This window comes from Corvus cornix, chromosome 9 (genome assembly GCF_000738735.6).
Source record: "Corvus cornix cornix isolate S_Up_H32 chromosome 9, ASM73873v5, whole genome shotgun sequence".
NCBI lineage: Eukaryota > Metazoa > Chordata > Aves > Passeriformes > Corvidae > Corvus > Corvus cornix.
In genome coordinates, this window is record NC_046339.1 from 23,142,147 (window position 1) to 23,169,959 (window position 27,813).

The 27,813-nt window shown below is 44.3% G+C and overlaps 1 protein-coding gene across 2 annotated transcripts in view; it reads left to right on the forward strand.

The window, feature by feature from the left end:
* The window catches only part of PAK2 (p21 (RAC1) activated kinase 2), a 42,186-nt gene that overhangs the window by 6,650 nt on the left and 7,723 nt on the right, over positions 1 to 27,813 (forward strand). For both annotated transcript variants that reach the window (XR_005602637.1, XM_039556871.1), the window contains exons 2-12: positions 14,073 to 14,284; positions 19,335 to 19,435; positions 19,917 to 20,067; positions 20,637 to 20,668; positions 21,030 to 21,137; positions 22,402 to 22,534; positions 23,010 to 23,073; positions 23,514 to 23,562; positions 25,219 to 25,331; positions 25,497 to 25,614; positions 27,464 to 27,563. Coding sequence is in view for 1 of the 2 variants with exons in the window: in XM_039556871.1 (XP_039412805.1) it covers positions 14,098 to 14,284; positions 19,335 to 19,435; positions 19,917 to 20,067; positions 20,637 to 20,668; positions 21,030 to 21,137; positions 22,402 to 22,534; positions 23,010 to 23,073; positions 23,514 to 23,562; positions 25,219 to 25,331; positions 25,497 to 25,614; positions 27,464 to 27,563 (1,156 nt within the window). In the remaining variant the exon portion in view is untranslated. The remainder of the gene's footprint in view (positions 1 to 14,072; positions 14,285 to 19,334; positions 19,436 to 19,916; positions 20,068 to 20,636; positions 20,669 to 21,029; positions 21,138 to 22,401; positions 22,535 to 23,009; positions 23,074 to 23,513; positions 23,563 to 25,218; positions 25,332 to 25,496; positions 25,615 to 27,463; positions 27,564 to 27,813) is intronic.

The window sequence follows — 27,813 nt, forward strand, 5'->3', positions numbered from 1 at the left end:
CCTCAGCACTTCCAAAGCCCATGGACCAAAGCAAGATGCCAGCTTTCTGAATTTAAACACGTCTGAGCTGGAGCGATCTTTGTTTCAAGGGTCTTGGTCAAGATAGGAAATAGATGTGACTTTCATTCCCTACTGCTCTGCTTTGCAAGAGTGACCGTGTTTCCTGTGCTGCTGAAGCAGCTTTTGCTGCCCAACCTTGAAATGTTTTGTTAAATAATTTGTCAATAACCCTCAGTACTTGGATTATTGGACCTTTATTGTCCCTTTCTCTTGGTCATGTTTTTAATTTCCTAAATGAGATGTGGGTGGCCATCAGTGCTTTCTTCTGGTTTCTCGCTCGCTGCCTCTGCACTCACACGAACCTGGTTGTAGAATCCCAGGATGGTTTGGGTTGGAAGGAACCTTAAAGCCCATCCAGTGCCACCCCCTGCCATGGGCAGGGACACCTCCCACTAGCCCAGATTGTTCCCAGCCCTGTCCAACCTGGCCTTGGACACTGCCAGGGATCCAGGGGCAGCCACAGCTGGTTGACAGTGGATGATGGGCCATTTCCCAGTGAGCAGAGTGGCACAGACTGGTGGCAAGGGGCTGCTCAGACCGCTATCTGTGGGCTCTACCTTTGCTGCCAAGTTTATTAGAGATCTTTATCTCTGTTTTACTCTATTGAAATGGCTTACTGAAATTTGCTTCCTGTTTTCTTAACAATTGAAAGGACCTGAGAAAATTTTCCTTTAGATGACAAACTCTTGGAAAGCTGGCCACTCCTAAAGGTATGGCCTTCATCTATAGTTACAGTAAAATTTATGAGAGGAGAATAATTGGGTTTTTTTTTTTTTTTAATTAAAAAAAATGTATTTGGATTTTCATAAACACAAAAAGTGTAAGTCCTCCATGCTCATTTGTTGCAGCAGAAATGTTTTATGCCCTTGTTTCTGTGTTCACCCTCATTGGTAGCAGCTACTGGTATTGTGAATTAAAAAGAGGAAGGTTTGGAAGGCATCAAATTGTTATGCTGGGTGATGTGAGTTGCCCGACGTGGTGACTGCAGTGTCATTGTGATGGATACTGGCTTAGTGGGAGGACTCTGTTAAGTGGGTTTGTGGTGCTGGGATGTGGCCCAGGATTTGCTTGGGCTGCTGTTTGTGTTCTTCTGGCTGAAGGAATAGATTATGAATGCCTCCCCTCACCCTCCTGTGATGAGGGCTCAGGGAGGCTGGAGGTGAAGGCAATGCTGAGATTTGTCTTCAGTTCTTGTGCTGATGGCACAGCACGAGCCACGTCTGATGTTTTCCTGTAATTATCACCATGCATCCCTTGCAGTGGAATTAGACCCCTCAGATAAGTGCTGTCTTTCTTGTTTCTGTTAAAATAAATAGCTTTAATTCGGAATTGGGGTGGTGTGTGTGCGTGAGGATGTCATGGACAGACACACCTCCATGTCATGGTTGAGTTTGTGTTTTGTGCATGTCAGACCTTGGTCTTGGAGGTCTGTTTTATGTGAGTTCAGTCTCACCCTCACAAACATCTTCATTGGCTTTATAATTGCACAGCTACAGTTACTGGGGCAAGACAATAAGGTAGAACCAGGTCTGACAACTGCATCCTTTTGGTGTGTAAATGCCTGAGCCTCCTGAAAATGCATTTTCTGGAGTTTTACTCTTGCTCTGTCATATTTCACTGAAGTCTTCTAATTCTGCCTATAGGAATGCCATTCATGGTTTAATGAGCAGGCACAGTCACCTGTGCTTATGTGGTAAACTCAGAATTTGTACAATGTAAGTAGGTTTTTTCAAGCCCTTTGCAGCTTTCTAAGTGCAATATTATGTTTTGTCAACTCTTTCAATATTATTTTAACTTGACAGCTTCCTTTGGAAGCTCTTCAGACTCCCAGGGTGCTGGTTATCCTGCCTGGTTGTAGTTTTCACAGGCCTTTTGTCTATTCAGTTGGTAACTGTGTTCTTCATTTTGTATTTTTATTTTTTTAAGAAGTATTTCATTCTTGAGCTGTAAAATCAATTTTTGTGGCTGTGGTGCTGCAGCATCCTATATAAACAGCCATGGATAGTAACTCCCTCAAAGTGTACTAATATTGGTGGGATGTATTAAATCACTCTGAAAATTCACTTTGTTTAACCACTCACAATTGGCATTTAAACCATTGTACATTTATTTAAATATCTATGTTTAGGGTATTTTGATCATTTGATTTGCCGGTTGTAAGCGGTGTATGGAGTGGTCATATTAAAATGTTGGGGCTTTTCATATTTTTTCCCTACTTCCTGGCTCCTGTACTTGTCCTGTAGGCTTGGCAAAAATTAATTTCCACATCATCACAAGAATTATTTCTATATTTTGAATTATGATACAGTTTCATGCTTTTTTGGCTGTTTAGTATATTTTGATTTGCAGCTTGTGCACCAGTTCTAGTTGGTTTGGATTAGTTTTCTTTGGCATTTTAGATGAAAATCTACTTATGGGTGAGAAGAGTGAGAAAGGTAGTTTTAGTAGGAATGACCTAAAAAAGTAAAATTAGGAAGCTAGTTTAAAAACTCAATCTGGCAGCCAGCATTTTAAGTGGAAATTGTTATTTCCAGTGTCCAAATGAGCGCTCTCACTCCCTGAAAGGCATACAAGAACATTAGCCCAAATTTCAGGGAGTTTGCTGCATTAAGCTGTAAGTGAATGTGCTGCTTGTATGTGTACAAATAATTTTAAAGTAGAAAATCTGTAACAGCACAGAAGGAAAACTCAGACAATGTCACAACAGGAGTACTGGAGTGTGAACTGCGGCGAGTGATTGCCAGAGCACCTCTGCCTTGCTCATCTTTCTCCTTTTTGAAGGAAAACATTATTACAGTGTTTTGTTTTTCTGTTGAGGAATCCAGGTCTAATGTTCAGAGCTGTATCTGAGTATTGAGGATAATTTGAGTTTGTGGCAGCTGTGCTTTGTACTTTTTGTACTGTTTATTTTGTCTTGAAATAATGGGGAAGGGGTTGCCTGGGGTGCTGCAGAATTGGTTGTATACCTCATCTAGGTACTTCACCTTTCCTAATAGACCAAAATATGCCAGGAAAAAATAAAATGAGGGCTTGTGTCCTTGTATAAAATCTGTAAAACTTCAAACCTCATCAGTGAAGTTCTCTCTGAATGTGACAGTCCTGAAACACTCGTGCAGATGCTGTGGCAGAAGTGTGAGCGAGGTTCCGCAGCTGAGCTCTGCGAGTATTTTACTAAGATCTGATTTCATCCTGAGCAGCTGTTGGCAGGGAAATATTGGGGTGACCCTTCCTGAGCTTGTTGCTTTCTCATTTAATTAAAAGATTCCACTGGGAATAATGCATCCCCCTCTGGAGTCTTCAGCAGAAGAAACATGGACCTGTTAAAGTAAGTCCAGAGAAAGCTGCAGAGATGCTCTGAGAGCTGGAGCTTCTCTACTCTGGACACAGGCTGGGAGAGCTGGGGGTCTCCAGCCTGGAGAAGAGAAGGCTCCACGGAAGACCTTCCAGTGTCTAAAGGGGGATTATAAAAAAGAGGGAGAGACTTTTTACACAGGCAGATTGCAATAATACAGCGGGGAATGGTTTTACAATAAAAGGGGAGAGATTTAGATGGGATATTGGGAAGAAATTCTTGCCTGGGAGAGTGGGGAGGCCCTGGCACGGGTTGCTCAGAGAAGCTGTGGCTGCCCCATCCCTGGATGGGGCAGGAGCAACCAGGTTGGATGGGGCTTGGAGCAACCTGGGCTAGTGGAAGGTGTTCCTGCCCATGGCAGGGAGTGGAATGAGATGAGCTTTAAGGTCCCTTCCACAAACAGCTTTCCCAGCTATCAGCAGTGAACTTCGTGGTGCAGAAGTGGGATGCTGCAGGGAACCCTACTCCTGCAGAAGTTTCCATGTTTGGAGAAGTCAGTGTAGTCTGTTGTGGCACAAATGGAATAGAACTCTCCCAGTAGAAATTGTCTTTAGTTTCTGTATAGTGCTGCTGGAATACGCTTGGGAAATGAGCTGTGTCCACTGAAGCCATCTCTGGGGGGGAGGATTTGTTTTTGCTGTGCTCACATGCTTTTGGTATTCACAGCTCCTGCATTTGATTTCTTGGAGCCTTTGCTCTCTCTGGCCAAATTTGTGTCCGGTGTGGGTATGAGAAAGGAAGCATCTTGAGCTTGGGTTATGCAGGGGTTTCAACAAACTGGTGAACCTTTCCCAGGGGCTGTGACTGTCTGGTTGGCAGCTGTACTGGTGTCCCCTGGGATTTCTCCCTGTGGCATTTTGTGGCAGGTTGACACTCCTGTAAGAAGAATCAAGGGTTTGGCCCCAGGGCTGCTCAGCCAAGCTGAAGTTCCCACCATCCACTGTGGTAACAGTGGTTGGAGCAAGCCTTGGGCAGCCACTAGAGAGAAACAAAGAGCTCTATTCTGAGTGCCCATGAAAAAGAGAGCTCTTCTGGAGGGAGACATTTCATCTTTCCCCTTTGTCTTTTCCCTTGTTATTCCTTTTTCCCTTAGCTGACATCTGGCAGCTCTACCAGAATGATGAGGGAGTGCCAAGATCCCTTAGCCTTGGATTCTTTCTGGTTTTGCCACCTTCACATACACTTTGTATTACCTCTTCTCTTTCCAGTTACCTCTAATCTGGATGGGGAAGCCATGGCCTTGTCTTACCATCGCCCAGTAATATTTCTGGAGTTAAAAAAAAAGGTTACAAAAGCACTTTCATTCTGTGTTGGGGTTACTGGTGACCCTTCTGCACTTTGCCAGCAGCCTGAGGCTTTTAGAGCTCTCTTGGCGTGGTGAATCTCCAGGTTAAAGAGCTGGGAACGCTGTTATTAACACAGAAATGCACCAAGCTCTACAGGTGCCTCGTGCAGGGCAGCCTTTAGTCAAATAACTTTTGCTCTGGAATTCGTGGTCCCTCCCTGCCTGTAAATGTCAGCTTTAATTAAGAGAGAATCTCAACAATGAGATGTAGACCTTTTTCTTTCTTCTTTTTTTTTTTTTAATTTTCTTGTAAACTTTCCCTACTTGCCCTTTTCCCTATTCTCCTTTGATGTTTAGAAAACCTCAGCTATAAAAATAAAGGCAGAAAAGTGTCTGCTAGGTGGTGAAATATGAGTAAGCACAAACACCTCGACTCACGGATTTGCATGCGCTGTGCCCGCCGCCGGCTGCCTTGTCTGCCTTTAGTTGACTCAGGATTTTCAGGAGGCAGAACAAGGATAATTTCCTTGTTCAGTGCTGAACAGGCTGGTTCAAACACCCTGGAGCACGTATTATCATTATGCATCTTTGCACAGTGGTTCCTTGAAGGAAAACTCTGGCTGCTGGCTGGATAAAGCGGAGCGTGGCCTAAATTTGGTGGGTAGGCAGCAACTCCCCAGCCCCGTGGCAGAGGGTGGGAATGGATCCTTTGGATCCCTTTGGATTTCATTCCTCCTCCACCACGCTCCTCTGTGTTCCTGCAAGGGCTGCCTCAGAGAAAGGTGAGAATGGGCATCTGTGTCCATTAGCTCATCCCTCTGCCTTGTTTCCATGTGCTGCTGTCATCAGCTGCCTTCCAAAGTGAGTTTTTCCTGCCAAACTTAAGGGAAATGGGAAATCAAGGCAGTTGGGAAGTCACTTCTGAGGCCCATCCAGTACTGTCGTCTGTGGTGTTTGAGGTGTTTCAGAGGTGATAAAACAGAGAAGAGGTTCCTGGTTTGCTGGTGGCAAAATGCCACCACAGTTCAGCAGAACCACATTTATTTCACGAAGCAGAAGTGACGACTCGGGTGGGCGTTGAGTGCTCTGCAAGGGTTCAAGGGACAAAGCGCAGATGAATCGCAACTTACAGGTGGCCCCAGTATTCAGTGAGCTAAATATTGTTAATTTGCTTAAATTTTCTATTACTAATGGGCTTTTACCAGGATTCTTGCACATCTTGGCAGTAGTCTGGGCCTACTCAGATTTTCCCCATTAATTTTTTTCAGTCAAGATCTTCCTCAAAAGACTGAGATCCCTTTTGATTTCAAAAATGACATTTTTGCAGCCCAGTTGCTCATTTTCAGTGCAAGACTTTGCACATCTGCTCAGTGCCTTACACAGCCAATAATTGCTCCAGGTTGTAATGGACTTTGGCAACAGGTTTGAAGAATATTTTCCTTTAGGGACCCTTAGGTACCCTTTCAAATACCCCTCAATAGGATATTTGTCTTGTGTAACTCAGTTCATGGTAAGCACATCTATTACAGTTTTGGCTATTCCTTCTTCTGTGCTAAAGATAATTTCCTCTCTGCTTTTTTTATTCCTTCCACTCAACTGTGATTTTTATCTTCTTTTTTCCCCCAAATCTCTTTATCACTTGGCAATTAAACAACAGTTATTTGTGCTGTGTTTCCCTTCTAATTGTGTGACTCAGCAAAAATTGTAAGGAAATTAAGGGATTGGAAAAAGACAAATTGGAAAGAATTTAGCTGGGTATGTTCTATGTGTCATCCAGTCTCATTTTGCCAAATCAGGCTGAGGTTCTCCTTCCTCCTTGTTAAGAGTGGGAATGTTATGTTTTCCCTCTGTCACCTGTAGCAGTAAAGGGAAGATGGTAAGGGGGGACCTGACCTGCTTGTAGAGGTTGCTTTGGTTGCTGTGTCCCTTTGTAAATCTTAATGACAAATTGGTTGGGCTCAGGTATTTTTTATTTCTGGGTTTCTTTTTCAGCTGTTCTCTCAACTGCATCATTTGTAGGGCGAGTCTCTTGCCTGTTTGTGATTGTAAATTAGGGAATCTGAGCTTGTTTGGAATATTCTAGGTTAGATAGGTTCCTCTGCTAAACAAAGAAAAGCTAAATAAAAATAACTTGGTTTTTGCTGGTGTGTGCTTTGGCATTGACCAAATCCTCTTTTCTGAGACCCCCTAAAGCTGGATGGAGAGGTTCCAGCACGTCCTGTGGAGGTTGGTACCTGCCTTTCCAGAGGTGGGATGGCTCCGAGCGCCGCGTGTTGCGTTGGAGCATCCGCAGGCGTTTCCAATAACCGTAGGTGGAACAGATTATCCCGCTGGCTCTTCCTGGCCAGTATCACAGTTACTCTTGTCCATGCTTTTGCACAAGTCCTCTCTTGGCAAGCAGAAGATCTGGGACTACATTTGCCAAGTCTGCAAGAAAGCAATTCTTTGTCTGCCGCTGCTGGGTTTTTTTGCACAGTTTTCTCAGTTGAAATGATGAGATAAGTATTTTCGGTCTCGGAAGGTAGTCTCATTCTGTTCCAAAAACCTCCTTTTTGGATCTGATTAAATAAATCTCGTGGATCCAAATGCTTCAAGTTGGAAAGCTAGGCATCCCAAAAGACTTGTTTTGTTTTTCATGGAGAAGACAGTCTGAGATGTGCTGGTTTTGTGAATTTTTCTGCAGCAGTGAAATAATTTGAAGCTGTTGAGCTGCTGAACTAAGAGGCTGTTAGTGATGGGGCAGGAAGCTGTGGCTAGGTAGCACCATCTGAATAAAAACTTGTCAGAAAGCTGCTTTCTGCTAATCCCTGGGAGGAAGTGAGCTATAATCAGCACTAAGTGAGCTAATCACAGGAAATCTATTGCTCAACAGGAGCCTTTGAAAAAAAAAGGAGGGGGCAGGGAGAAAAGAAGAATACCCATGGAGACTTTTCATTCTGCTTTTGGGCTCCAAAATCTGTTCAATCTAAGAAAATGGAATATCTGATGAAGTGAGCAGCCCTCCAATCTGCACTTAAAAACTGCACCTCTTTCCCAGAACTATGAAGCCTCAAGTCTCATCTCTTCCAGTATGGTGATTTTCAGGTGTTAAGAGGCGGCGGTGTGGGGAGGCTGTGTATAAACAAACTGCCAAACCCACTGCAAGGCCTGGGGGCAATGGGAATGAGTCTCCAGGCATTTTCAGCAAGGATTTTTAGAATATGAAGCAAGAGTGGGACATGACTATCTTAAATCTGCCTTGTCACACCAGTCTTTTCTTGCAGCATCACACACTAGCTTTTGTATTCTTACTGGCTCTGTGCTCTTTTTCACGTGACATCTTCTGCCTTGGAGATTTGTTTCCTAGACATCTCCTTTGCTCTTTTCCTCTGCTCTGGCCCTGGCTGTCCCGGATGCAGTGACAAGTGCTGCCAGTGGCCCCATAAGGCTCCCCGGGAAGTGGTGAAGCTGCTGCCTGGAGATGCTGCGGTGGTAACTCACTCTTCTCAGCCCTGGTGTCCTCTGCAGGGACTGCACCCACCAGCAGCCCTTCCTGCGGTTTTGGCCTGTTTTGTTTTCTTCAGTTCCTTCTGTCAGACCACAGACAGTTTTGCTGTGTTGCCTTCAAGCTGTGTCCATGGCCCAAATGTTTTGTAGTTCAGGTGTTGTCCCAAAAAGTACCCTGCAGCTGTAGTGGCACATCAGAAGCAAAGTGTTTGTGTTTCTTAATGCCTTGCTGCTAGCCTCAAATTTGTTACTCCTCCTTTTTGGTCAGCCCTGCCAAATGGACTTAAATGTGACGTTTGTGCTGCTCCTTCTGTGTTGTGCTGCTGATAGTAAGTGAGCTGAGTAATTTTTACCTGCAGTGAAGAGCTGAGTTCAGTTGGTAGCTCTCTGAGGCTCCTGTCACAGATTTATTTGATGTACTTCACTGATTCAGTTCTGGCTCCTCAGAGATCAGTGGCGGTGTAAAGCACAGCACTGTGTGCCAGGAGCAGGAATTTAGGGACATGTTATCAAGCTGCTCTGAGCTGGATGTGTTTTGTTTTGGTTTCTTTTTCCAAGCAGTATTCCAATGGAGCTTTGAATCATATCCCAGGCAGTGAAGTACAGGTGCAGCCTAGACTGCTCAAATACATTAATTTGAACATCTTAAGAAGACAAATTCAGGTCACTGTGATGTGAGAACTTTCTACACCAGCTGTTTGGTTTGACACACGGTACCATCTTCCTACCCCTGCTCAGGGCTTTATGAGGCTCATGTGTGTGCACTGTAATCGGGATTTAAAACTGAATCTGCTCAAATACAAGTGCTCCAGAGAAAATGTGAGCGTGCACTATAGCAGATAGCAGAATGATTGACTTCTATTTTATTTCCTTTCATCCTTTTATTCCTTTTTTTTCCTTTTATTTCCTTTCCTTGTCTGGAAACAAGTTTGAGAGGAGAAATGTTTGTCCTTTTCTAGAAGTCAGAGGAGCTGAAGAGCAATGCAGAGCTTCAGCTGGGCTGGGAATGCGTGTCAGGCTCCATCCCTGTCACGAGGGAGCCGGGGCCGGCACAAGAGCCGTGCTTAGGAAGTCCTTCAGGAAGCAGCCCAGCTTTATCCTCACACAAGGGGAACTGGGGGGGACAAACAACAAAAAAGGGCAAGTCAAAGCCAAAGCATTCAGACTAACGTGCTGCAGCAGTGTGTGTTTGTCAGCTTTCTGAAAGCACTGCCCAGGCCTCGCTTCAGCTTTTACTCGTTGTTGGGGTTACGTTTCTCTGGGTGTTTTCCCACCAGTGGCAGTGACAGGAACGGCTGTGCCTCTCTTGTGACCTGGCTATGACCGTGGGTTCTTGGGCCCTTTCCATCCCCAAAAGAGGAGCTAGAGAGCAGCAGGATGTAGATTGTAAAAATGAAACTCGGCACATGTGAACATGGTGGGCAGGTCTGTTCAGGGGCTGGGAGGGACAGGAGGTGGGTTAAGCTACCCAAGGAGATCCCTGTGCGTGGCTTGCCTCAGCCTCTCTGGGCAAAGGTGGAAAGGTTAATGGTGCTGAGTTAATGATCTGAGAGATCATTTCCAAGCTAAATGATTTGATGGGAGAGAGGAGTTGCAGTTGGGAGGAACCTGTTTCCAGGTCTCCCAGCATTGGTGGTGAGGGATTTAGGACACCCAGGCCCTGCTGGACACTTGCTTCTGCCTCTGCAGAAGAGTACGTTTGTTCTTTGGCTGTTTAGGATGGACAGAGCACTTCATTTTCACTGCCCTAGTGCAGGGTAAGAAATATTTGCCAAAAGGAAGGGACAGCAGCTGGGAAGAGTGTCATGTACTGGGGATGAGGACTGAGAATCAGAGCTCTGTGGTCACAGCACTGGCAGCTGTGAATGTGTTTTGTGGGTTAAACAGCAGAACTGTGGGGAGAAAAGCTTTTAGCTCTTCTTGTGTCTGTTTTGTTGAGAGTGTGATGGGCTGCAGTTGTGTCCTGTGGTGGGACTGAACCTGTCTGAAGGCTGTAGTTAAGTATTACTTGTAGCTTCTCAGCTCATCTCTGTGGTTCAGTCCACTGCTTTCTAATTCTTGTATTAAGTGTAGTGTGAGTAGTGATTGTGGGGGAGCTGCTGATGTGCTGAATACGTTATTATTACTGGTATTTCCTTCACTGGCAAAGATCAAAGTGAATCCCTCTTCCGTGTATTACCTTTAGCATGCTTTTGTGAGGCTGCTCAAACTCAGGCGAACTATTTTAGTAAATGTCTTTCAGCCAGGCTAAAAAACCCTACCATTACTTGTGTTGTCTGATTGTGTCAGAGAAATACGAACCTGACATCCCCTTTGCTGGGTTACAGACTCCCGGCAGGCACTGAAAAAAAATTCCCCATGTCTTTGCAATTCCCTGCACAAGGAATGAATCAGCAGGGCAGGCACGTGGGTGATGGTGCAGGAGTGATTCCATCTGGCTGCTGTGATCTGAACACGATCCTTCTCCTCTTTGGGGGCTGAGAGAGCAGAAGCAGAGCTTCGGGGTGTATTTGCACTCTTCTTTCTAAACTTTTTTTTTCCTTTTTTAAAATCCCTGCTCCATTTATTGCCCATAATACCAAACCTCCGTAGCCATTTCCAAATACTTCCTGACGCCGCCGTGGAAACTTTCCTTGCATGATGAAGGCAGGATAAGGATAAAGGAGAGGGGAACTGCTCTGTTCTTTGGCTGAGTGCAGAAGAGAGAGAGCTATTTGGATTTGAACCTGGACAAAATGATTGATTTTTCATTTCCGATGACGACTGAAGGATCGGAACTGTGCTTCGTGACATGCTTGGTGTGAGTGGAGCTGTTGTCATTTATTTAAATGATGAATTCAAAGCTGCCGTGCTTTGAAATGGGCTTTTGTGCAAACTAGGTTTGAATTCAGCACTTTATTTTAGCAATGATCTTTGAAACAGCCACTCAGAAATTCTGCCATGTGTTGTTAAATAAATCACAGTTTAAATTTTTCCTTAAAGCTGAGGTTTTCCTAGACCACAAATGCAATGAGCTGGAAGGATTTTGGTGCTGGAGCCAGTCCCCAAGGTGGGAAGCTGATGCCTGAGCTCTTTCTGTCTCTCCAGTTTGCTCCACCAGCCCCACAGGTTGTTTTCCTGCTGTGGAGCTCCTGGGCTGTACTTTGAGCGAGGTCAAGGATCTCTGAACACTTTGAACAGTCAGCAGCTGATCAGAGCTGCAGCTCTGAGGGTTCTGCTCAGATGCTGCTACACCAGCATCTCTTGTCCACCAGTTCCTTAAAGTGCCTGGTTTTCTTTTGAAATAGATTTGGATTTCCGTATCCTTCCTTCCAACTCGTTACTTCACAGTCTCTTCTCTGGAGCACATGAGATACTAAGGAATAGTTTGTTTTGGATCAAGGCTGAGTATGTAATGAGCTGCTTGTGTCACTGAAAATGAAGGATTTTTACTAGAGTGAGAATTTTATTTTAAAATTACATCAGCAGAAGTGCAGTTGGTTGGGGTTTTTTGGTGTGGGGGGTTGGTTTTTTTTTTAATTTGTAGCCTGAATACCACATTACAGTGTTGTTAATTTAGTGACTGGCCTCTCTAAGGGAGTGTGTGGGGAATTACTGTGGGTTTGGAGGGCCAAGTCTGTTCTTGTCCAGTTTCAGGTGCAGGTGAGTTGTTTATCCTTACATCCTGCTCTTGCTCTTATCAGACAGCGCAGAAAAACTGCACAGATGGAGGAAGTAATAGGGTTTGCTTTAGAAAAGTACAAAAGGCTACTCATGGGGTTGCTTTCTTTGCACAGTGTATCATTTTGGCTTTCAAGTTGACGTGATGCACTTATTTACCTGCTATGGTTTATTTAGCTGTCTGGTTGCATTTGTTGCAAAGAAGGAATGTGTTTGTTTAACCTGTCTGTCCCTATTTGGATACCTAAGGACCCTATATCCACCCCTTTTCTGAGGTTTGATGAACAGAAGGGACACAGATTATGGTCCCCTGTACTACCACCACTCCAAACCCAACCTCAATATTTATCTGTATACATGAATATACCTGTATAGGAATATATACATATATATATCAGTTTGATTTGGTGAATCTCTTGTATCTATATGTTTATAAGGCAAATACCTTATTTGATTTATACATCTCAAATGGGTGGCATGTACTTGTTGCAACGTCTGGTATGGGAAGCATTTGGAGTTAAAATCCCTGTGGGTTGGCTGCTCAGGTCTGCTGTTGGGTTGCAGGATACTTAACTTTTGTCCCCCATATTACGGTGCAGGTATTGGAAAACAAGGCAATCTTGCAGATGCCTTGCAACATCTGAAAGAGCAATCAGTAAGTGGATTTGGAAGAGTGTTGGGAATCGCTGCCTGATTCACAGCTGCATCCCTGCAGCCACGTTCAGGTGGCAGGTCTGTTTATAATTCTGTCAGCAGAGAAGGGCTCCAAGGCAGGGCCGTGTAGGTGGGTGCTGCACAGCTTGGAGTGCTCTTCCTCCTGGCCTCCAGGTCATGGAGCAACCAGCACATGTCCAGTTTCTACTGCACTGCCAGAACGTTGTGCCATTGATGGTGTTTTACAGAAATTATGTTCTTTCATGGGCATTTATGGGGATAATTAATGTTAATCTCCCTTGAACTCCACAACATAAACCAGAGTGCTGCTCCAGTCCAGGCTGCTGGCCTGACTCACATCCCTCTGGTGGGGTTTGGCAGCATTCACCCACTCTGTGAAATGCCAGGGAACAACAGCCCACGTTGTTTTAGTTCTGCTGCTGGGCAGGATGCAGGTGTTGTGTTGCTGGGAGCACAATAATTGAGAGGGGATTGCACTCCTTGTCGTGGCTCTTGTGAATGACACTGATAAGGTGAGACATGCCTTGAGATGTGATGGGAAGCTGGTGGGTGCCAGGAAGCCATTCATTTCCCAAACTGTTGTGAGAGGAGGAGGAGGTCAACACAGATGTGTTGGCTCCTGTTCCAAGGAGGTAGCTTGTCGTTTGAGTGAACAGAGGAATCGAGGGTACATTTGATACTGTTACCTATCATTGAGAGGTAATTTCTGTACATCTTTCTTTGTACTCTTTACTTGTAGCAGGGAGGCTGCCTGTTTCCTGGTGATCAGAGAAAAATCTCCAAAATACTACGAGGAGGGAGGAAATGCTAGCAGAGATCTTTTTGAATGGGGAATGTGTCACGTAGATGTTTTATTGTGCTGTGGTTGTAGCTGTAACAGCTGTTTGTCCTTGTTTTCGCTCATGGTTTTATTGAGGATTCAAAGAGGATTGTGGTGATACTATATGTTATTTTCTGCAAGTGGAGAAAGTTTGGCACCAAGTGGGGAAGCAAGGCAAGCCTCATTCAGAAGTGGAGAGCATCCTGTGGATCTCAGTGCTGTGCTCTCGAATGCAGGCTGTGTGATTTGGGTAGAGATGCTCTGAGTGCAACTTAATGTGGATGGTGTGCTGAGTTATGGCTTGCAAACATAAGCTGTTCCTTTGCCCCCAAGATCTTGTCTGATAAATGACAAGAAGGAAAGCATCTAAGGCTTTTAAAGCTGTTTGGCACTAGAGCATGAAGCTTTTTGGACTAGAACTACCCCTAAAGGATGTTGTACTTAGGCCCTTTGTGGGAACAGAGAACCAGATCTGGGAATTGTTCATTTGGTCTGGATTACTTTTATCAGTGGAAATGTTTGTCGCTCCATCCCACAAATGCTGCTGCTGGCACAAATGAATGGGTGGCCCAGAAGTGGGAACGAGGAAGGGATTTGCTTCCTTTGGTGGAGGCGTCAGTGTCTGCGTTCCTCAGAGTTGAATTCACGCCTCCTTCCCCTCTGCCAGCAGAAGGAATGGTACGTTCATGTATTCCATGCTCTTTTCCTGTGTTCAAATCCCATTTCTCTTCCAGGGCTTCCCCCTAGCTATTGAGAACCATGTCTGACAACGGAGAACTGGAAGACAAGCCCCCTGCCCCTCCTGTCCGGATGAGCAGTGCTATCTTCAGTGCAGGGGGCAAAGATCAGTTGGCAACCAACCACAGCTATAAACCCCTGCCCTCTGTCCCAGAAGAGAGGAAACCCAGGCATAAAATCATCTCCATATTCTATAGCAATGAAAAAGGTAAGATGCCTCCTTTTTTCCACTTGCATTCCTTTACTCTCCTTTTGGTAGTGCTTTAGATGTCAGAGTCCAGCCTGTCCAAGTGTAGGGGATTGGAAAACCACCCCTTATTTGCTGCCCAGTTTGAACTAATGCATTTCCAAACAACCCCAATCAATGTCTGGCATTCCTGGGGATCATGTTACTTAAATGCAGATTTCCAGTTTAAACTGGGCACCCAGCTGGTTTGGAGGTTACTTCATGTTGATGATCATTTATATGGCACCTTGAGGAGAAAAAAAAGTCAGTAGAGAAATAGTGGTGAAGGTGCAGTTGTGTGAGGGAAAACTCAGAGAAGTTACATCTTTTTGTCTGTGAAACTGCACTGTTAGGATTGATTACTAGTGGAGATAAACCTGGGTTGCTGTAAAAAAGATTATTTCTGAGGAAAAAAAATGCTATAATGAATACTTGACTGTATTTGTGTGTTGTTTGTCCTCTTTTCTGTATGGGGAATGCATGTGCAGCAGTGGAGCCCTTCATCCTGGCCCTCCAGAATGTGTGTCCATGTACAACAAAATAATGCATAGATAGAAATACCTTCTAACATCTAAGGTGGTAAAACTGCACAGGGACTTAAGCCTGACCTGAATCTGCTAAGCATTTTATTAATCTACTAGTTAACATTGCTTTTAATATGCACCGTGGAGAAGACCCTGCTGCTCTTGATGCCTTCCTAGTTGTGCACTTGGCTCCCTGTGCCTTGCTGCTGGTGTGCTGGGCAGGACTGGTTCAGTCATGCCGACACAAGTTTGGTTGTTAGAAGAAATTTTGCTCCTCTGGTTGATTATTCTGTTGGCTGAGTGTTTTTCCCAGGGCTGGTTTTCGCTCTCACTCAGCTGTGTGAGCAGCTCTGCAGCCATGCCTCTCCCTGGAGATCAAATCCAGAGAGACAGGCTTCCTTCTGTTCCTGAGATCTGGCTTTCTGCTCTCAACAGTAGGTGTGTTTCTCTTTTTGGAGGATGGAAGAATTTGGCCAGTATAGCTTTTGGAGGCAGAATAGTTATTTCACAAGGTCATTTACTGTGAAATAGCCTGTCTGTGGCTGGGCTATGGCAGTAGCTGTGGTGGTCTTTCTACTGACATGGCTGAGCCCCAAAGACCAGAGTCTGTAAGGAGAACATAAGAAGCTACTACAGGTTGGTGGCAGCACCCTGAGAGAGACTCCAGCCCTCTGAGGGTGCTGAGGGTGGCAGGTCTGGGTGCTGTCAGCTCAGCGTAGTGCTGTGTGACCGGAGGAAGTTCTACCTTAGCCCTTCAATCCTGCAGAAATGGTGTTTTACCATTTTGTTGTTGATCGCACAAGGAAATACCCAGAATTTGTCTTGGTGAGTTCTGCAAGGAAATATCATGGAAGGATCAAATCTGTCCATCTTCAGGCAAGGAGAGCAGTTTAGGAGCTGGGATGGCAGTTGTCTTTATGCTGTTTCACTGGTGGTTCATCAGAGCATTTGAGCCCCTTTACAGACAGGGATACAATGAAGTAGAACATAAACCCCACGTGAAGGAAGGTTTTCCTTGCTCTGAATTAGTAACAAATGGATTATGAATGCAAGTGGGTGCAAGTACAGCTGGTGAGCATTGTGACATTCCATGACACCTTTTTTTCTCCGTGGACATTTTCTCTTTTCGTTTTGATGGTGGGTTTGGTTGTTGCTGGAATGGGGAGGTGGTTGAAGAATTATCTGAAGTTGCATTGGCTCATTTGAAGTTTCTTTGAAGTCCTTTGATGCTTATTCAGACCACTCTAGATATTGACATGTACCTAATTCAGGGAAATTATTCTGCCTATTTGTTTAGCATCTACCTTCTGGTACTTAGTGTTGCGAACTAAAAATAGAAGAAAGAATTTCTGCTGAGAAAAGTAGGTTTTAGAGGAAATGGGTGTCAGTTTGTGTTTTCTAGATGTTAAAAAGTAATTCGAGTAATGTCCTCCTGAAAAAAAGCAGGCTTTCCTGCATGGCAAGGTATTAGGAAAAATGGAAATTGAATTACCTAACTTAAAGAAACTATCTGAAAATTGTATTTTTTTAATTTGGAAGGAACTTTTCTATTGGATGAGCTGCAGCAAGGCTAATGTAAATATCCAAAGAAGGGATTTTGGCCCTCAAGTCTGCAAAACTGGCTGTCAAATGTAAGCAGAACAGAAGTGGGCACAGTGTCTTTCTGGCACTCACACAATAGTCAGATGTTAGTTGTTTTGTTCATTAGCATGGCTGGGACGCACCCTCCCCAGAAATGCCCATTTAAATCCTTTTATTCTTTAAGTTAATCTGCTGGGAAGCTTTACAGAAATACTAACTTCCTGCCCAGATTTAAAAAATACATTGGGACTAGATGCAAAATAATCTGTCAGCCTGGGGTAGAAGTTTTGTCATGGGAAAAATGTCTCCAGGCAGCACTTAAGTTAACAAATCAGTACAAAAATGTTCAGTTTTCCTTTTCAGAAAATGAAAAAATCCTTGCCATTATCCTGAAATGTTGTTTGGCTTTGTCTGCACGTCTCTGTCCATATGATTTTGCAAGGTCCCTCCTGGCCAGCTTCGTCTGCTCCTGGATCCTCCCTTGGGAGGTTCTTGTGCTTTGGGGGACTTGCAGATGAAGAGGTTTAGCAATCACACAGTTTCTGTCCCAAGTCTGAGCTAGTTCTGTGCTGAAATAATCATAAGGGTTGGAAGGGATTATTTAACCACCAGTCATGGAGGGTTTTTCCCCCCGGTTCCATTGTTTAGGATAAATGAAGTGATAGTCATCTTCTTACTAGAGTACTTTATTGCCATGAATTTTCTTGGCTTGACTTCTGAAGTCAAAGGAACCTCTGTGTGGTTTTGGAAAGCTTTAAAATAGTCCCCTAAAACCAGAAATGTTTGAGCAGAAAGGATTGAAGGAGGTGCTGAGGGCATCACCCAGATCCTGCATGTCACGTGCTCAGGGCACATTTCGGTGTGGTTTCAGCTGGGGCTCAGCAACTCCAGGTGCACATCTGGAGTCAGCTGCCTGCTACCTCCAGCTGTTGGGAAACAGCTGTGTTTCTTGCCTTGTGTATGGAATTTGGCTGGGGGGAAGTGAGGGCAGCCTGAGGATGGGTTTGCCCTGGGAAATACCAAGGCTGGCACCTTGCTGAATGCCTGTGGCTTCATTTGGGGAAGAGTCCGGTTGTATTTGAGGCACCTTCTTAATCAGACAGAGCATTTCTCCAGCTCACCAAATCCTTCCAAAGGACCCGTGTGTCTTCCCCTCTTGGGAACGGGGGGCTATGTTGCTGTCTCTTCAGGGCCTAGGGGCAAATTCTGGGTCCCATGACCAATAATGAAATGGTAAAACACCCATTTCTGCAGGATTGAAGGGCTAAGGCAGAACTTCCTCCAGACATAATGCACTGCACCGAGCTGACAGCACCCAGATCTGCCACCTTCAGCACCCTCAGAGGGCTGGAGTCTCTCTCAGGGTGCTGCCACCAACCTGTAGTAGCTTCTCATGTTCTCCTTACAGACTTAGCTCTTTGGGGCTCACCCACGTCAGTAGAAAGACCACCACGTGCAGTTTGAAAGGAGCATTGCCCTTCACTGAAGGGATTCCCGTCTCAATCCGGAGCCCGAGCCAGGGGCTGGAGTCAGCGTGGCCTCAGCGTGGCCTTGTTCTCGGAGCTCGAGGATGTCCTGCCAGCTCATGACTCACCGGGCTTGCCTCTGGCTGGGGCTGTTTGTTTGAAGTGCTGCACTGCTGTTCCTGTGGGCAGAGCAATGGGTTTTAGTCTGCTTGCCTTGCCGACTCATGGGATCTGTGTATTTTTGGAAGGAGTGGGTTTATTTACCCAGCACGTGCTGGAGGGCTTGAGCACCAGCTCCTGTTCGCTGCATGTCAAGTGCTCCCAAACAGGAGCCTTCCTGAGGAATACAACTTTTTATATATGTATCTCTCTATACATACATATGTTTCCCCTTGCTTCCACATAAAAAACTGCAAGAAATAGGGCAGAATTGGTGCTTTCCTTGGTTTTCACAGCAGCGAGTTTCTCCTGTGCTGTGACTGAGCGCCGTTAATGAAACGTCTGACAGCCCGTTGGCTTTTTGGCTCTGCCCTGTGCAGCCATATTAAAGATATCCTGTTTATAACAGCCGTGTCTTTCCACGGCATTGTTCAGCTGCAGGCAGCCCACATGGCTTTTCATTTGGGAGTATTGTCCTTGCTCCCCGTCCTTCCCTTCCCGCCAGCCTGAGGGGATTTCAGACGGATTCCTGGCTCTGAGCAGCACCATCTTTGCTTGCCTCGTAGTAACCAAGAGGGTGGTGCTGCTTTACCTGCTTTTTCCGTACTGAAACAAGAGGACTTTTAAGGTGAATTTAAAAACAAAGCAGAAAAATAAAGGAAAAACTAAAAAAAAAAAACCCCGAGCCGCCCCCTGAAAACTCCCAAAACAAACAAACAAAAATCCGAAGCCCCAGGTGTTAGAAAATAGCAATTCAATTGAATCTATGTTGGATTGTGCATGTGACCCTTTTAATTATCTGTTCCTGCTTCTGGTACTTATTATGCTTTCCCCCCCTTTTAATTTAAATTAGGTAATTGCTCTGAGGCTATAAACTCTTATCTTCATCACAGGAAGTCCTAGTTTGCATTAATTACCTTGAATTGAAGCAGTGAGTCAACTGAGTTTTAAGTGTCTTTAGGGTGAACTTGAGGTTGGAATGAAGTTGTCTTTTCTGCTGTTCTTAATCTATATTAAAATGTCCTTTTTTGCATTGTAAACACTTAATATGTTTAGATTTCATGTGCTCAACAGAGCACTCTGGTGCTCTTAATCTCTTATTTTCTTGCTGCCATAATATAAAGTATTTGAATGGAACAAGGTATTGGTTCTTGGAATCACAAAATCCCATCACGGCTGGGGTTGGAGCACCTCCAGGGATGGGGCAGCCACAGCTGCTCTGGGCACCCTGTGCCAGGGCCTTACCACCCTCACAGAGAAGAATTTCTTTCTAACATTGAGATCTTTGACTGTCTTTTTCAGGAAGCAAGAAGAAGGAAAAGGAAAGGCCAGAAATCTCCCCACCATCAGATTTTGAACATACCATCCATGTTGGCTTTGATGCTGTTACTGGAGAGTTCACTGTGAGTATTCCTGCCTTGGAGCACCTCAGGAAACACCACGGGTCAGGGCTGCAGCGAAGCCAAGGCAGAGCTTTAGAATAAAGTGCGAGTTAGTCTTTGTTTCTACCAAAGAACTATTTTTCCTGTGTGTTTGTACAGCACACTGTGACCTGTTAGTGCTTCTGCAGTGCCACTGTCACATCTGATGCTTTGTGTCACCTGGGAGAGGCCTCCCTGACAAACCCTCTTCAGTTTGCTGTCTTTAGTGGGTAACACTGGAGCTGTTGAGTGTTTCTGTATTCCCACCGCTCACATCTGGCCCAGCACACCTGGAAGAGTTGTGTCAGCACTGTGATCTGTGTTTTCACCTTTGGCCCCCCATCCTACTTGCTTGTGTGCTTAAGGCTGTGCATGTTATGCTTTTATAGAGGGAAGAAATTTGGTTTGCTTTTTAAGAACCTTTAGAGTATAAAAAGGATGCTTAAATCCCCCGTTTTTTCAGGGAATGCCAGAACAATGGGCTCGGTTGCTTCAGACCTCAAATATCACCAAGCTAGAACAGAAGAAAAACCCCCAGGCGGTACTAGATGTGCTGAAATTCTACGACTCCAAAGACACAGCAAAACAGAAATATCTGAGTTTTTCTGCTCCAGGTGAGAGCCAAGTGTGCAAGACACTGGAGTTGGGTATTTGGAGCACAGACTTCCTCTCTGTCAAAACGATAAATAAGATTCAAGTGCTAAAATCAAGGTGCATTTCAATGAGGCACAAATATACAAAGATGGATTGAAAACTGCCTGGAAACTGGCGTTGTCCAGTTAATTTCCTGTTTTAAGTGGAGAGGGGAAGAAAGGGAACTGGATCATTCAGAATAGCAGCCAAAATGAACTTGAATGGGCTGTGTTTATCAAGCTGGGGCTCTGGGACTGGGATGAACTGGTTTCATGCTGGAGACCTTGCTCCTCACAGCTGTCTCTGAACTTGATGTCACCAGCTGGTGACATCAGCCGTGCAGAATAATTTGTGACTCCTAGATGGCGGTCTGAGAGAAGGACTGTCCCACAAACAGGTGCAGTTTTACCTACTTTTCTTCCAAATTCTTTCTGAAAGTAGCTGAGTAGTAAGGCTTTGTAACGTTTTTACCCTGTACTCTACAAAGTTCTCTTTTTATTATTATTTTCTTTCTGATGATTGTATGTATTCTGCTATTTGTCCTGTTTAGAAAAAGACGGTTTCCCTTCAGGAACGCCAACGGTGAGTGTGTTTGCTATTATTTGGATATTCTGTGATGCATACAAGTTCAGGTCTTCTCTACTTGTTATATCCCAAATCTTGAAGTATTAAACGGTATAAAGATTAAAAGTATAAAAATTAGGAATTTTTTTTGTGGAATAAAAACATAAATTCGGGTGGTCAATGATGTATTTCACTGGAGCAACAGTGTTTGAGTCTCATAGTAAAATGTAATAACTTAAGGTTAGGCTGAGGGGTTTAAGTTATTCTGACATCAGTAAGAATTCTTTTATCTTAATATGAAGAAAAAACATGAAGTCTTTAATACTGTGGGGGAGACAATTTGTTTATCTGTCTTTTTTAAACTTTGGTAAAAATGCAGACCAATGCCAAAGGTTCAGAACCATCAACAGCTGTGGCAGATGATGATGAGGATGATGAAGAGGCTCCTCCTCCTGTGATTGCTCCACGGCCAGATCACACAAAATCGGTGAGCAGCTGTAAAAACTGACAGACCTGCATTTCTCAGCATTGCAGAACTTCTGCTTTTTAGGGAGGTGTTTAATTTGGGCAACAAGCTGCTGTAAGTTTTTAGGGGAAACTTCTGTTGTTTGAATTTGCTAAGAAAATACCTCATTTCTGAATATCAGTTGGATTAGAAATCCTGTAGTTAATAGAATCATAGGATCATTTAGGTTGGAAAAGACCTCTCAGATCATTGAAATTTGTTGATTTCTTTGTCAGCTTGTGTTGAAGACGGTCCAGTTATGCTTATCCTTCAACCCAGCATGTGAGGAGGAGGCTTTTTATTCCTAAATAAAACCAGTAAGCAGTTTGTGTGACTTTGCACAGCACAGTGATCCAGGTGTAATGTATTTGCTTTGTGGTATTTGATTGGATTGCAGTGTGGTAGCCTCTCCAGGTACACCACCTAAACCCCAACCAATGCAAATTTTAGATTTGAAAGCTTTTTTCACTCACAAAGTCATCAGCACTACAGGAACAGTGAAATGCTTGAGACGTTGTTCATGAAGTTTTAGGGTAGCCCTCATCTACACACCTTGGATCCATGGTGTCCCAGGGATCCCACTTACTCCAGCTCCTTCTTTTGGCTGTGGGAGCTGTACATTTTGCCTCTCTGTTGCCCACTTCTCCCAGGAGTGCAAATGTGAATTACGTTTATTTGTCTAGGGATATTGCTTTATAATTTCCCACTCTTGGGGGATTTAGACATCTAAAAGGTGAGAGGTCCACAGCTGGATATTTCTAGAGTAGCTGTGTATGTTTGTGAACAGCTCAGGAGGAAATTAAATAAAGCTCCAAGAAATTAAATCCCTTAAAAAAACCCCTTAAATTGGGGACAACTGGGAAATAATTTAGAATCACATCCTTCTTTTCATGGCAATCACAAATCTTTTGCCTTTAGATCTTAGTATAAGTTGATCTCAGTATTAAATAGTGGTTTCTGCTCTGTTAGCTAGTATGGCTTTTAAAGAATAAGCAGATAAAAAACTGAGAAACCCACTGTGGAATGTGCTGGCACCCGGTCTGTTCAGGAGGTGCCTGGGTCTCTTTCAGAGGTCAGTAATGTTGCCAGCATCTTGATTTATGGAACTTTAATGTGTCTCAGGTCTGATTTCTGCCTCGTACCTGTTGTAAAACGATGCTTGGGGATCTTTGCAGAGCTGTGGTGGGTTTCTTCTGAAGGTCAGTGATGGCAGAGCAGGTGCTCAGGTCTCTGGTGTCCCTTACAGATTTACACCCGCTCTGTCATTGACCCCATCCCTGCCCCAGCCGGCGACACCTGCGCCGACAGCGCCTCGAAAGCGGGGGATAAGCAGAAAAAGAAAACCAAGATGTCAGATGAAGACATCATGGAAAAACTACGTAGGTGCCTTCATTTCAGATAAACAAAGGCTTTAGGGCTGGGGGAGGACTGTATTCCAGTTTTGCCCTCACCCTTGCTTTGTGTGCAGTGCAGTGCTTGGGTAGCTTTGTGTCCAGCAGCAGCTGAGAGCGCTGCATTGGCTCGGGTGGTTGGTAATGCTTGGAGCCCTGTGGGGTGGAAAACAGTGATACAACAGGTTTGGGTTTGTGTCATACATGCACATCACAGTATCACAGCTGAACTTTAATCAAACCATAGTAACACAAAACAGTTGCTGCTGTTGCTTGTTCCATAACCATCTTGATGATGATTTTTCACCCTGTTGATGCTCCCATGCACCTTTGGCTGTTGGGGCACCAGCTTTGCTACTTGAGCTGACCCACTCTCGGGTGTATCTTGGCCAGGCCAGCCCTGCTGTGGGGGGACAGTGGGATTGGATTGACTTTTTGATTGGTTTTTTTTTCCTATTTTCAGGCACTATTGTAAGCATAGGAGATCCCAAGAAAAAATACACCAGATATGAAAAAATTGGGCAGGGGTAAGTATTGACTCCAACTTTTGTTCCCAGTGTTAGCAGCAGGGTGCTGTTCTCAGCCTCACACCACTTACTGTGCAGGCAGAGACGTTGGCTTCCATTCAGCAGTGATAAATCACAGAATACCCCCCTAGTTAGGGTGGGAAGGGACCTTAAAGTCCATTCCTTAAAGTTCCACTCCCTGCCATGGGCAGGGAGACCTTCCACTAGCCCAGGTTGCTCCAAACCCTGTCCAATCTGACCTTGAACACTTCCAGGGATGGTGCAGCCATGACCTCTCTGGGCAATGAAGAGTAAAGCAAATAAACAGTGAAGGTGTCACACAGTGGTGGAAATTTTGAATTGAAAACTGAAACAATTTTGTGTTTGTGGCTTCGCTGTCACATTTATGTCATTACTCAGGGAAATGCAACTTGCTGTAACATTTTTCTTTCTCTTCACAGGGCTTCAGGTACAGTTTTCACAGCTATTGATGTGGCAACAGGGCAGGAGGTAAGATTCCTGTGTTCATTTTTTGTTTAAATGTTCTTCTGTAGGTGGCTAGAATGATTTGACTGATTTCCTTCAGTGGCTCTCATCGCTGCTATCAACCTCTCAGATCTGTTTGTCATAGTCATTTGTAACAGTGTGTGCCTTGTTCTACAGTAATCAGATGATGAAAGCTAAAAATAGAGATTTGTCTTTCCAGTGAAAAGCAGAGGGAGTGAGGTGTTCCAGATGTGAGTTTGGAAAATGGTTTATCCTTCAAGAATTGCAGGCGTTGGTGTCTTGTGTTTTGAGAAATGAAATTTTGTTTAGCCTTTGCACACTTGGCTGTGCCTGTCTCTGGGGTAGCAGCTTGTCTTGTGTGGTGCGCTGTTGTAGTCAGAATGTCTTCTCCATGTCCTGCTCTTTGCTTTATCCCTTGGTTTCTCCAGTGAAATTGATGGCATCAGCAATGCTCTGCATGTTTGTCATCCAGTGGCTGTGTCTTGGGGGACAACCCAGAGGGCTTCTGGGACTCGAATTTTAGGAATTACTTGTTTCTACTTAACATCAGATTTCCTTAATTTTCTTTCAGCACTTTTCTTTCTTTCCTAAATTTTCCTTTCAATATCCTCAAGTAGGCATTCCTTAGGTCACTGATAAGTAAATGCCCTTTCAGCAGTAACCACATTCAGCAGTCCTGCAGTGGAGCGCCATATCTTGATAAAACACGAGCCTTGCCATCATCTCAGTGTGTGTCTCTTAGTTTGCTCTCGACACACTGCAGTATTTCATGTCCTCTTACTGACTGCAGAGTGAATTTTGGGGTCCAGGGCCTTTCTTTGACCTCCTCTGCACTTTGCCATGCAGTTGATGGCTTGCAGCCTTCATGCAGTGCTGGGGTTTCCTCTGCTTCATGCCTGAGGATAGGGTTAGGTCTGTTCATCAGTAAGAGGAACACTCCTCTTAGAGCTACACAGCGACAGGACAGAGGGAACAGACAAAAATTGCCATAAGGGAAATTCGAGTTAGATATTAGAAATGGTTTCCCTCCCAGGCAGGATGATCAGGCATGACACAGGAGCTCAAGAGGGGTTGTGGAATATCTGCTCATTGAGGTCTCCATTCCAAACTCCCAAAAGACCCTCAGCAACCTGCTGCACCTCCAATTACAGTTACTTTGTCACTCTGTGCCATACAGTGATGAGAATTTCTTCCTTTAATGTCCTTGGCAATATAACAATAATTTCTGCAGGTTGGTGTTGGTTCTTGTGTTTGGTTTTGGAGTCATGGGCAGGTTGTCTTGCAGAACTCCAAACTGCCTCCTCAGAGTGTTGAAGTTAACAGAGCTGGGATGATTCTTCTCCATTGTAAACTGTAGTATTTGTCCTTGTTAGCTTATTTCCTGGATAAGGTGGGTCTTTATCTTCCCTTTTCTCTCTGGGATAGTTCATTGAATTAATGGCTTTGAGAGGAATTTTTTCTGCCTCCCAGCATTTCTTATACCCAAACACCAGTTTGGTCAGAATAGAGAACAACAAATTGCCTCACCTTGCATTGGAAGGCTCACATTTTCTCTCTTGAGTTGCTACAGGATTCCTTCTGCCTTTTCACTGTATTAAGAGTGACTGAAAGGTTTGGGTACTGAGGTTTGAGATTGCTGTTTTATTTTGCCCTATTCAGGTGGCTATTAAACAGATCAATTTGCAGAAACAGCCCAAGAAGGAGCTGATAATTAATGAGATCTTGGTAATGAAGGAGCTAAAGAACCCCAACATAGTCAACTTCCTGGACAGGTAAATGCAGCCAGCTGGCTGATTCCTCATCCCAAGGGTTACAGGAGGTTATCCCTTACACAGACCTGCTCTTCCTCTACCTAAGGGTCTTGGAAGCAAATGAGGCTGGCTGTAGACTGTCACCCTGATGGCAACAGGGACATGCTTTTGGTTTTCTCTTTGTAGTTACCTCGTAGGGGATGAATTGTTTGTGGTGATGGAGTATCTGGCTGGAGGCTCTCTAACAGATGTGGTCACAGAGACGTGTATGGATGAAGCACAGATTGCTGCTGTCTGCAGAGAGGTGAGTGTGGAGGTGCTGGGTGGAGGAATGAAGGGTGCTCTCTATTCCCCTAATTTTTATTTTAGGTTAGCACTAATTGCCACAATTACTGCTGAAGCCATTGAGTAAAGAATGAATGGTACCATGAGCAGAAATCAGTATTAAAATTGCAGAAACTAACAAAATTAGTTTAACTCAGAAAACTGGGGCTTTGCAAGTTGTAACACAAAAGAGCTACAGTGGTGTTTGAGGTGGGTGTTTGGGAGTGTTTGGTGATGGAGCAAATAAAGTCTGTGGATTTGGTACCTGGTGACACTGTGAACAGAAAGATATGAATAATATGGATTATTATTAACAGAATAATATGAATAAAGTTCAGGGAGGAGCAATAGAGAAGTTTAGCAGCTGGAAGGAATGGCTTTTCTAACTTGGACTAACAAAGAACATTCAGAGGCACGAAGAAAAAAAAAATCTGCATATTCATGTATGGGTAATGTACGAAGGAGAAGGAAAAAAAAGAAAAATAAAAACTCCTGAAAGCTTTGAAGTGTTTTACAGAAGGAAGAAGGGGAACTGTGTTTGCTCACAGTGTGAAAGTGGATCTGCTGAAACAGGAGTACGTTAAGAAACACGTACCAAAATAAAGATGAACTGAATGCAGACTATCCCTTTCCCACTTCAGTCATTCCCATGGTGTGTGACATCTGTAGTTCTGTGCCAGTTTAGCTTTCTTGAGGGATTTCTCAGGAAAAGGATGCTCCAGAAGGTTGTAGTTGGAATAACGGGGAGGTTGCAGTAAGATTTCAAATGAAAGTGTTAAAAGCAGCTGATATCACAGCTTATCAGTGGTTTCTGCCCTGAGCAAGTGCCAGGGTATCCAGCTCAGGCTTGATTTTTATCGTGGCAGAAGGAGAACTGTGTTATCTGCTGTGCAGGAGAAAGGGAGGCTTTTAAAAAGCCCATCTGACTCCATCAGCATGACGAGTGTTTTTGTGACTCACCCCAAGGGAGGGGAGGGAAAGCAAACTTGCACAGTAACGTGTATGGACAGGGAATGGTTTCCAGAGAAACCAGAGCTGGGAGCAGAGAACCAAAAGAGTAACTATTTACTGTGACAGTCATGAACTTTTCTGAGAGAGAAATCAAATACTGAGCTATTGTACTTCATCAAAACTCTGCTGCCCAGTGTTTTAGATACATTTAATTTTGCAAATCAGTGTCGCTTTGCTAAAGCAAACCAAGATGAAAAAAGCTCAGTGGGGACATCTGTGCCAGGCTGCAAATGGCAAATGTTCTGCTTAGATGGAAAGAGAAAAATGTGGCTTTTTTTCTTTTGCCTTTTATTCTCAAATAACAAAAGTAAATTTCATTATGGTTTTGGGCAGAAACTTAGTGTGAAAGGTTTTCATCTGAAAACAATACAAACCAGTATTAGTGCCTTTCAGAATGAAGATGTTTTACAGCCTTCAGTGTAGAAGTTGTGTGGATGTTGGGCATGAAGCCTCACCAATTCCTCTTGTTGAGACCTCAGCCTAAAAAGCTCTCACTTAATCCTTTATGGTTCCACTGTTGAATCTGTGGGATGTACCAAAATTAACCTCAGGGATTTCTGAGAGCATCTTGGGTGATGAGGAGTTTAAGGATGCATTTGTTAAGATAGGGAAACTCCATGGTGAAATAATTTTTGACCTTCTGAAATCCAGAGTGGAATTTTTTAGCCCAAGAGCTTCCTCTGCTGGTTATCTTCAATAATACTGTTCTATTCTTGCACTCAGAGCTGGCTGAGGGTGTGAACATGGCTTTGAATTTGTATTCACATACAGCAGTTGTGTTTCTGGATGCTGAATGTTGGTTTTTCTCTCCTGTCCAGTGCTTGCAAGCGCTTGAGTTCCTCCATGCCAACCAGGTCATCCACAGGGATATAAAGAGTGACAACGTGCTGTTAGGAATGGATGGATCAGTTAAACTAAGTGAGTAGCAGACAATTGTTTCATGTTCTGTTTTCCCTTTTCCACGAGTCTCTGGCTCTGAGTGTGTAAATTGGTAGAAGGAGAATTAGCAGGGAAATTGGAGGTGGATTTGTATTGGCTATGAGTAATAGAAATCAATTCTGTTATAAAATGTGTGTTGGACAGCAGGTACTGATACTCTGAGGGCCCCCCAGGCTGGGGCTGTGAACGTGTTGGCCAGGCAGGATGTTGAAGCAAACCTGTGGCCCCA